Below are 11,119 nucleotides of genomic sequence, written 5' to 3' on the forward strand. Positions count from 1 at the left end.
TGTGTGTGTGTGTATTATTATAAATATATAGATTAAGCTCTGTGTAAAAAGGAAACAGCTATCAGGCTGAAAATGTCTCATTCATTCTCTGCCAGTAGGTGGCGCTCACTGTAAAAGCACTACACTATTTAATATAAATTATTCATCTTATTATTAAAATTATTTTTTAAATCTGGCTTCAAAACAAACAAGCAAGTAGTGCCGAACACAATCCTTTGAGTCAGGATGAGAGTTTATAAGAGAATGCTAAGACAACATGCTTTATTTCTTGCTAAATTAATAGAGTAACATGGGCGAGCAACGGGTAGCATGTTCGCCTCAGTTCAAACACATGCGCTATAGGGGAACTGGGTAGGCTAAAAATGACCATAGTGTCTGAGTGTGTGTGATTGTGTGTATGGGTGTTTCCCAGTGATGGGTTGTGTCTGGAATGGCATCCGCTGCGTAAAACATATGCTGGATAAGTTGGCGGTTCATACCGCTGTGGCAAGCCCAGATTAGTGAAGGGGCTAAGCCAAATATTAATGAATGAATTACAAGAATGTAGTTAAGTTATGTAATAACAGTTTTTAAGTAATGATGAGTAGGAGCACACGTAATCTGCCTGTGCAGATGTTTAGGCCGTCACTGAGTCTATGTATTATGCAAATATGTAGTGTCAGTATTATTATTTCTCCTTTGTCCTGGTAGAGATATATTATATGAGAGACTTGCTTTAATTAACAATGAAGTGGATCTAACTGGATTTGCATTGTAAACATTCAATTAAAGCAGTTATTTTAGTTTCATATATTAAGTTTTTAGTTTCGATACTCCCAAAAGTATTCAGCATAAATCTGCAGATTTTCAACAGATCTGGTGCAGAAACAGCTAAAAATGTGCACAGATCCTGCCTGGCCGAAACACATCACTGTAGGAAATTCATTCATTCACTCATTTTCTTTTCGGCTTAGTCCCTTTATTCATCAGGGGTCACCACAGTGCAATGAACCGCCAACTATTCCAGCATGTTTTACACAATGAAGGCCCTTCCAGCTGCAACCCAGTACTGGGAAACACATTCGTACACTACGGCCAGTGTAGTTGATCAGTGCCTCTATAGCGCATGTGTTTGGACTGTGGGGGAAACCAGAGCACCCGGAGGAAACCCACACCAACACGGGGAGAACATGCAAACTCCACACAGAAACACACACTGACCCAGCCGAGACTCAAACCAGCAACCTTCTTTCTGTGAAGCGACAGTGCAACACCACTGACCCATCGTTCCGCCCAATGTAAAAAATTAATACATTGTGTGTGTGTGTGTGTGTGTGTGTGTGTGTGTAAAATGTCTGGATGGTAGTTTCTGTTTACACTGAGTGTGTGTGTTAGAAAGAGAGTCTTGTTAGTATGTGTGTGTGTAAGTAAAAGTCTCGTTGGTGTGTGTGTGTGTGTGTGCAAGAGAGAGAGCATTGTTAGTTTGTGTATGTGTGTGTGTGTGTGTGTGGTATGGGGGTGTGTTCACAGTGTGTGTGATGTTTACATCTAGCTGGAATGTGTGTGAGTGTTTTTGTGTTTACAGTACGTGTGTGTGTAGTAAAAAAGTCTCATTGGTTTTGAGTGTAAGGTGTGTGTGTGTGTGTGTGTGTGTGTGTGTGTGTGTAAATAAGTCTCACTGGTATGTATATGTTCGTGTGTGTGTGTCTCTGTGTTTACAGCAGCTTATAATGAATGTATGATGAGCATGTTTACTGTGTGTGTGTGTGTGTGTGTGTGTGTGTGTGTGTAAGTCTCCCTGGTGCCCCTAGAGGGCTCGTGTGTGTCGGTGTCTCCGTCAGTGTGTGTGTCAGTTCTCCGGTGCTCTGGGTCTGTGTGTGTGTGTGTGTTCGGGATCCTCATCATGTCCTCCGCGTGTGGACCGACACCGGGACCGAATCACGGCGCCTCAATTGCCGCGTCCGGCGCCTCAAACCCGCGAAAGTTCAGCGAGAAGATCGCGATGCACGCGCAGAGACAGGCGGAGGAGACGGCAGCGTTCCAGGAGGTCATGATGGACCTCACCTCCACACGGGTAACGGGCCAGGTTCCCGCGAAGAACCGTCAAATCTCTGTTTCTCTCTCGCTCTCTCTCTCTGCTCGTGAACGCGCGCGGCGGCTGGCAGGAGCGCGCGCCAGCAGGTAGTAGCCGACAAGCTAACGGAAGCTAATGATAATAACGCGAATATTGTGAAAACGCGGTAAACAAAAGGCGTTAAAACTGCTTCGGTTAGATGGCTGATGTTGTCAGAGCCACCGTGACCATACACGATTGTAAAAGCGCGTTTAATGCGTGTGTGAGTTTGAAGTTTCTGTCCGACCGGAAGCGGTTAGCAACAGATTAGCATGAGCTCCTCACACACTTTACTCATCATATGTCATCATATTTTCCAGTTATCATCACTTTATTATCAGTGTGTCCTTCTGAAACATCACTTGTGAAAACATCGCTTCAGTCTGACGGAGGATTGATTTATCAGAAAACACTGGGGGAGTTTACCTGTGTGTGTGTGTGTGTGTGTGTGTGTGCGTGTGTGTGTGTGTGTGTGTCAGATTGACCACCTTGACCATCACTAGCGCTGACAGTCCTGATGACACTGATGATAATCTTTACCTTTATTCTTAAAAGTTTTAGTGTGTTTTATTAAACTTATTTTCATGTACGTTATTATAATTTAATTAGTTATAATTCAATTATACATTTAAATAAGTAATTAATTAATTAATGTTTAGTATGGCTTTTATTTTGCTTTTATTTTAAATGATTTCACATTTTAAGCATTTTATTTTTTTGTTTATTTCATTTAAATGACTGTTTTTTTATTTAGTTTTTAATGTTTCAATGAGAGATGTAGTGTGTTTATTACTATTTAATAAACGAATCAAAAATGAAAATGTATAATCATAAACAAAATAAAACCTAAATCATAAAAGATATACAAAGAAATTAATGTTTTAAGACTTAATGATTTAAGATTAATGCTAATGATGATCAAGGGTGGAGAATGGCCAGAGCGCAAGTGTGTGTGTGTGTGTGTGTGTGTGTTTACTTTGGATGTGGTTGTTTATTGTGAATGAACACTTATTCATCATTATGTAATTTTTTTGTTTTTGTTCTGATCTGGGGTCAGTATTAGTGTTGTAGATCAGCGTCATCACCTGGACATGAGCAGCTGTGTGTGTGAGACAGAGAGAATAGGTGTGTTCCTGCCAGAGGTGAAGATGATTGTGTGTGTCATGAAGTGATGTCACACAGATGCGACAGTAGTGTGTGTGTTTACATTTATCTATGTGTGTGTGTGTGTGTGTGTGAATAGCTGTGTACCTGCCAGAGGTGGTAATGGTGTGTGTGTGTGTGTGTTTGTGTGTGTGTGTAAGAGATATAAAATGATGTCACACTGATGCGACAGGTGTGTGTGTGTGTGTGTGTGTATGTGTATGTGTGTTTATGAATAGGTGTGTATCTGCCAGAGGTGGTGATGGTGTGTGTGTGTGTTTGTAAATAGTTGGTGATGCTGTGTGTATGATGGCGTTCGGCCTGATATCTCACTGCTGTGACAGTACTGTGTGTTTGCGTGTGAGAATGGGTGTGTACTTGCCAGAGGTGGTGAAGATGATTGTGTGTGTGTGTGTGTGTGTGAAGACGTCTCCTCCTGGATTCCTCCTGTCAGTCACACACCCAGTCTGTGCTGTCAGATCAGATGTTCAGGTGTGGTTGCCTCTGCGCGTGTGCGTCTCTCTGCTGATTGGCTGATGCTGAAGCCTGTTTTGCCGTCAGCTGTGTGTTATTACAGTATAACAGATGCTGGATGTGTCGTGTATTTGATGCTGTTTTTATTTTATAAAATGTATTTGATCTTTTTAATAATAAAAATAATAATAATTTGAGACTTTGGCACTTACTTGAGCATATCAGTAAAACAAAATTCAGTTTCATAAGAAATATAATTTTTATTTGACGTTTTTGTGCTTTATTTTAGCTAGTGCTTTATAAAATCAGTTTGACTTTAAAGAAGTGTTTGTTAATTTATTTTAATTATGCATATTTATGGTTTAGTACCTTCACTTAACTATTTAAAGGTGCTGTGTGTACGATTTTGACTGTTGTAAAGCATATAAACAGCATCATGTGTGTGCAGATACTCCGATTATGCTCAGTGAACATTCCTGCACATCTGAGACACAATGCTGGAGTCAGTAGTGTGCTGATACATGTGCTGTCAGACTCACATTATGAGCATTGAACACTGAGTAAAGCACATGAGCTGTAGCTGAGCTGATCATGGTCAGTGTTCTGCTGTTCTGCTGTGACGAATAGAAGCCGATTATAATATATGCATTTCAGCTGTTGGTTAGGACAAAAACTCCTTTAATGTGGAGAATATTCCTTCTGTCGTGTGCTGCTGCTGTTATTCAGAACACAGGTAAATCAGACTCGCTGTTGGTGTCGTCAATCTGGCAACCTGCGCTTGTGTTTGTTTTGATCCAGGAGTGCAATACCTGACTCAACCACTGGGTGTCAAACTCACACACTGCACCTTTAAAGCACTATTTGTTTATTTGTTTTATTTATTTATTTGAATTATGCATATTAATGGTTTAAAACTTTTAATGAGCTATTAATAATTGTTGGTAAATTTTGATAAAAATTACATTATTAACTTTATGAATTTTATTTTGATTGTTGTATATTTTTAAAGTTGAATTTATTTAATTGAGATTTAGTGAGTAGTTTTTAACGTTGTTTTAATTTTACATTGTATCATTATTACTTCGTTATCAGTTGACTGTTTCTATTAAATATAAAGCTCAGTGTGTGTAATCAGAGACTCCGGCAGGCGTTGATGATCATGATGAACCGTTCTACAACAGTATTATTATTATTACTGTTCACCTGTTTAGCAGAAATCAATAGATTGCAGGATACTCAAGCTCTCTGTGTGTGTGTGTGTGTGTGTGTGTGTGTGTGTGTGTGTGTGTGTGTGTGTGTGTGTGTGTGTGTGTTGTTCACAGATTCAGGCACAGAAGGTTCGGCTGGCCAGAACTCAGGGCCCATATTATGGAGGATCATTACCCAACGTCAACCAGATTGGCAGAAACACCTCTGACCTGCAGGTGTGTGTGAGTGTGCATTTCTGTGTGTGTGTCTGTACCTCTCTGTATGTGTGTGTGTGTGCGTGTGTGTGTCTGTCTGCGTGGTCTCTGTGTATTTTTGTGTGTTTGTTCATGTCTGTGTGTGTGTGTGTGTGTGTGTGTGTGTGTGTGTGTGTGTTAGGAGTGTCAAAATGAATAGTTTCTGCGGTGCAGCGTGATGCAGACGTGGATAATTCAGTATGAGTTCAGTAATGATCATAAGCGGTTATTGTGTACTGATGTCATTTATCTCATATGCGCTCTGTCGAGGGAGGCGAGCGAGAGTATTTACAACACTCCAACTACTTAAAACTCAGAAACTGTGCACAATCTGACTGTGTGTGTGTTTGCTGGATCAGTCTTTCACTGACACTTACAGCAGAAGCCCCTATTTCACTGCCATTGAGCGAATGAAAATACTCATCTCTCTCTCTCTCTCTCTCTCTCACTGTGGCCGAGCGCGTGTCTGCAGAGTTTTCTCCACCGTGTCTATCATGGATCAGCTGTGATCGCCGCCTGCCGCTTATCAGTGTTGCTCATCTGTGAAGAGCGCAGCGCGCAAGAGCCAATCACAGCCGTTTTTGTTGAGGGTGTGACCAATCAAAGAGGTGTAAGAGAACTAGACAAGGATCAGAAAGCGAGCGGGATATTTATATTTGTTAATTTGCTATAAATGCTCATGTTGTTTAAAGGTACAGTTTATATATCTGACTGTTTAACAAAATTACATTACAAATAGTATATAAACATAAATATATTCATACGTTTTAATACAAGAACTGCTGCTGTGAAGAAAATATTAAACTGTATGGACAGCGCCGTCAATGCTCCCTGATGCACTGAGATATCCAATTGAGCCGAATTGATGGCATGATAATCGTCACCGAACCCTGAGACCAGTGCAGGGTCACAGCTCTAGTGTGTGTGTTCATTCCTGGTTATGTGTGTGTGTTCATGTCTGTGTGTTCATTTTTATATATGTGTGTTTGTGTGTCTGTCCTCCTCATATCTGTGTGTTTCTGTTAGTTTTTGTCTTTGTGTGAGTATGTGTCTGTATTTCTGTGTGTGTGTGATTGTGTCTATCTATCTGAGTTTGTGTGTCTTTCTGCATTTAAGTGTGTTACAGTGCATGTCTATGTGTGTCTATTTCTGTCTGTTTTCATGTATGTCTGTGTACGTGTGTGTGTGTGTGTGTGTGTGTGTGATTTCTGTTTTTATGTGTTTGTGTGTCTGTCCTCATGTCTGTGAGTGTGTGTGTGTGTGTGTGTGTGTCTGTTTTTTTTTCTTTGTGTGTGTATCTGTGAGTTTGTGTCTGTATTTCTGTGTTTGTGTGTGTTTTTTTACATGCAAGTGTTTGTTACTGTGTGTGTGTGTGTGTATGTGTGTAAATATACTAATTTTTTAGTATTAATTTTAAACCTGTATCTAACTCCGTGTGTGTGTGTGTGTGTGTGTGTGTATCGGTGTGCTTATGGTTTCTGTGTGTTGCTTCTACAACGGCTCATTGTGGCTCTTTTTAACTCTGTGTTTAGGTGTGTGTGTGTGTGTGTGTGTGTGTGTGTGTGCTGCTTCTATGGTTCATTGTGGTTTATTTTAACTCTATGTGTGTGTGTGTGTGTGTGTGTGTGTGTGTGTGTGTGTGTGTGTGTGTGTGTGTGTGTGTGTGTCTCTCTCAGGGCTCGTTCCACTCTACGCTGGACTCGAGTCGCTCCACTCGTCATCATGGTCTGGTGGAGCGAGTGCAGAGAGAGCGACGCTTCATCTCTCCCAGCAGACCCTACAGGAGACAAGTATCCTTACATGCAGATCACACACACACACACACACACACACACACACACACACACACACACATCATCATCACATAACGAGCAGTTCGAGCTGGTGTCCTTGACCTCTGACCTCAGATGGACAGCTCTCACAGCAGCTCAGTGTATCTGTCTCCGCCCCCTGACCCCAGCTGGAGGAGGTACTGTGCTCATTGGCTTACACTCCTGTCAATCACACTGATAGAGAGGCGGGACTTGTTAGCAGCGATCATTCTGTTTGACTTTTACTTTTTTTAGAGTCAATACAGCGATGGGGAATATGTGGAAATTAGTTTAAATAGAGGAGTGTGTGTGTGTGTGTGTGTGCATATGTGTGTGTGTGTGTGCGTGCATGTGTACATACATGTGTACGTGTGTGTGTGTGTGTGTGTGTCTTTTCAATTGAAAGTGATGTCTCTTACTGCCTTTAATTGTTAAAAGTCATTGGTGTGGTTTGTGCCCTAAGTGTGGTCAGTGCTGTGTGTGTGTGGGTTGTGTGTGTGTGTATTTGTATGCACTTTTATGTGTGTGTGAATGAGTATGTGTGCATGGGTTTATGTGTATGGTCATGGTGTGTTTGTGTGCATGTGCAAGTTGGTGCATGCATGCCTGTGTGTTTGTGTGTGTGTGTGCATACATGTACATGTATGTACGTTTGCATACATGTTTGTGTATTTACATGCACACACACATGCATGCACGCAAATGTAGATGCATGGGTGTATGTGTGCATGCATGTGAATGTTTGTGTGCATAAATGTCTACATGTACATGTTTACGTGTATGTGTGTGCATGCATGTGTGTGTGTGTGTGTGTGTGTGTGTGTGTGTGTGTGTGTGTGTGTATGTGCACCTGTGAACGTTTGTCCTCGGATGCGTGTGTGTACAGGTATGTGTGAGTGCACGTGTATGTGTGTGTGTTTGTGCAAGTGTATTTGTGTCAGCTCTATAAAAGCACTCTTGCATCATCTCCTCTGTTACTCCTGCTCTGACTCCAGACCATCTGAGAGCTTCCTCTTCCTCCTCTTCTTCTCAGGAGTTTCTCTCCTCTGCTTCTCGTCCTCTACTCTTAATGTCTTGGTGATTCTGACTTTAATCCTCCTCTTTCTGGACTTCTCTTGTCTTGTGCTGGTCTGATCACCAGGGATCCTTAATATCTGAACACACACACACACACACACACACAGACTGCAGTGAGTCTCTCTTTGGCGTCTCCTGATGCTGCAGTTCTTCTCCTCTGTCCTCTTCTACACGTCTGTGTGTTTTGCTGGAAGTAACAGGCGTTTCTCTGTCGATCATGAAGGAACTGGAGCAGCAACTTTCCAGCAGACAAGAGCCAGATTTTCCAGCAGTTTCCCACCACAGCGCTCAACAGGTGACCCTCCCTTAATCTCTCCATCTAAAACACTGCAGCTTCTTCTGCTGTGGAGCGTCTGCGCTCCGCCTGCTCCTTAAGCATCTCAGAGCCAATTTCAGGCTTTACTGGGATCCAAAAATGATCTTGTTATGCATACACAACTCTTTTTCCACATTGTCATTATGGGGGATTGTGTGTAGGATGTTGACAAAAATCAATAAAACCCTAATCACATAAAAACATGAGGAAAAGTGAGCGCTATCAACACTTTCCGCATGCTCTGCATGCATGCATTTGGATATTCTCAGCATTTATAGTTGTATATTATTACAGGGCTCGAAATTGCGACTGTTTTGGTCTCAAATGAGCCCTAAATTTTATCTATGCAACCTCAAAATATATTTGGGAGCATGTGTGCGAGTGCTTAAAATTGTTGTGTGCGACCAGTTTTTACAGCAAAATGTTCAGCACATGCGCGGATTCGGGAGACATTCACACAGAATGCATCTCTAAGCTCTTTGTCTGCACATCAAATGCGAAACGCGGCGCTCAGGAATGGTTTGAAACAGTTGTCATGTCAACTTGCTGCAGTAAACAAAGCCAAGTCCGTAATGTTTGCCCCGCCTTCGCGCTCTTCTTATTGGCCCACCACTGCTCTAGCACTGAACACAAATGATTGGTTAATATCAGCTGTCAATCACTCAGCGCCTTCTGGTTTCGGATGACAGAGAGAGCTGCTACCGCGAAAAACTGTAAAGCGCTGAAGATGAGAATGGAGATAACACTGACAGATTTAGTTTTAGAAACCATCTAAAGTCACAAATAATGACACATCTTACTAGTGACCATGTGCTGAATGTTAATCCACCATCTACACTTTTCCAAGAGTGAATAAAAGACTTCCATTGGCTTCAAGTCCGCTATGAAAAGTCTGTGGGATGGAGTTTTCAGGTAACTGTGTGCCACATCTAGCACGAGAGCTTCTGTTTAATCCTTCATATAATCGCCAGATGCTGTCCGCCGTGCAAGGGGCAGCTATATGTCAAATTTAACACCACCTACACCATCGCAAACGGGCTTACACTGAGTAAACTAATGACGCTACTCATGAAAAGACCGATATTGCTATTAACATGACGTATGCATATAATAAGGTACAGTATGTGTCAAAAGCATCAGTGCAATATCAGTTATACTGTTAACAAATTCATTCATGTCCAGCACACTGCTGTACAGGGCCGGTGAGCGCTCCGTGTATGCTTTGGTCACTCAGTTATGTTATAAAAACTTAAGCTGCGTCCCAAGTGGCACACTATACACTATGCACTATGCACTTATGCACTTACACACTCAACAGGATAGTATATGTATGTAGTGTTGTCCCAAATGCCACACTAATGTTTTTTTACTAAGCGGAAATTCAAACCGTTTCCCTGATGACGTTTGACGGTTGCCAAATCAGTGAAATAAACAACCGAATTATCAAATAATACCTGCCGTGAGTATAACCGCATTCACCATCGGGAGGCGCTATAATCACTCCCGTAGGAGAATTTTGCTTTCACCATCCAAAATAAATAAAGTTATCCAACATGTGCGTCCGATAGCTCCGCTACGTAAGCAAACCTGTGGTCGTTGAGTGTGTGAAGTGTCCATCATTACACACTTCATTTTAGCAGCTGAATGAGTGCATCATCCGGGTAATTAAAGTGCACTTAATGTTTTTAGAGTTTTCAGTGTGAACACACTACTTACACTGTTTATACTACAAATTGACGTAGAATAGTGCATAAGTATGCGATTTGGGACGCAGCTTTATTTTCTTGTGATAATGGGATTTCGTTGAGACATTATTTCCTTACGCTTGCACATATATATATATATATATATATATTGCTTGTTAGTTTGATTAGTTTTAATTTCAAATACAATTAATATGTTTGTATAAAACTTGTAGTAACGGTGCTCATAATTGGTGAATTAAATAAATTTTGGCTGATGCGTCTACATTTTTAAAGTTCGGAGCACCGGTGCTACCAAGCAAAAAGCTCAAACCATCATTTGCATATGTTGATATTTCAGTGCATAAACAAAATTCAATACTTAAGTGGATATTGACTTAAATTATTGTATTTATTTATTTAAAATCCATATATACAATCTTTATTTTCTTCAAATGATTTGGAAAAGTTGCCGTACACCAGAATCAGTGGTTTGTGTACTGCTTGGATGTGGATTGTAACCTTTGTGTGTGTGTGTGTGTGTGTGTGTGTGTGTCTGCAGGACGAACTCTGACTCTGCACTGCACACCAGTGTGATGAATCCTCCATCTGCAGAGATGTTTGGTGCACAGAGCCGCCGCGCCGGTCAGTGTGAGTCTGTGTGTTTAGTTTACTTTGTGCGTGCAAGTATGTGTGTGACAGTAGGGTGTATAGGGATGCAGCGATACCATTTTTTTGGAAGCGATCCAATCTCGATACCATGATTCTGAGTATTGACTAATACAGATCTGATCCAGATACTGTGCTGTTTATTTTTAGTTAACATAATACAGTATCTCTAGTTCTGGTGCTAAACTCTAATAATGTCTCTACTTTAGTAAAATAACACACATATAGTCCTGCTGTAAATGACAGACGACACAATCTAACTGAACATGATGCTCGCTGTAATCTACGGGCTGCAGTATTTGAGCATTCATCATGACACTGATCTGATCTGTTGAGCTCCAGCTGATGTTTCCTTTTTAATATGAAGATTTTCTTTGTAATCTGTAATAGGCTACACTAATCAATGATCAAAT

The 11,119-nt window shown here is 41.2% G+C and overlaps 1 protein-coding gene across 12 annotated transcripts in view; it reads left to right on the plus strand.

Moving 5' to 3' along the window:
• Nucleotides 1-1,797: 1,797 nt before the first annotated feature.
• LOC108179660 (CREB-regulated transcription coactivator 2) overlaps nt 1,798-11,119 on the plus strand; it is a 24,009-nt gene continuing 14,687 nt past the window's right edge. For 2 of the 12 annotated variants that reach the window (XM_073925640.1, XM_073925644.1), the window contains exons 1-6: nt 1,798-2,053; nt 5,032-5,139; nt 6,828-6,941; nt 7,059-7,120; nt 8,263-8,334; nt 10,600-10,688. In XM_073925640.1, the coding sequence (XP_073781741.1) occupies nt 1,883-2,053; nt 5,032-5,139; nt 6,828-6,941; nt 7,059-7,120; nt 8,263-8,334; nt 10,600-10,688 (616 nt within the window). In that variant the 5' untranslated portion in view covers nt 1,798-1,882. The remainder of the gene's footprint in view (nt 2,054-5,031; nt 5,140-6,827; nt 6,942-7,058; nt 7,121-8,262; nt 8,335-10,599; nt 10,689-11,119) is intronic. The other 10 variants (XM_073925642.1, XM_073925646.1, XM_073925641.1 and 7 more) reach the window with 7 other exon arrangements.

The sequence above is a fragment of the Danio rerio genome, chromosome 16, assembly GCF_049306965.1.
Source record: "Danio rerio strain Tuebingen ecotype United States chromosome 16, GRCz12tu, whole genome shotgun sequence".
NCBI lineage: Eukaryota > Metazoa > Chordata > Actinopteri > Cypriniformes > Danionidae > Danio > Danio rerio.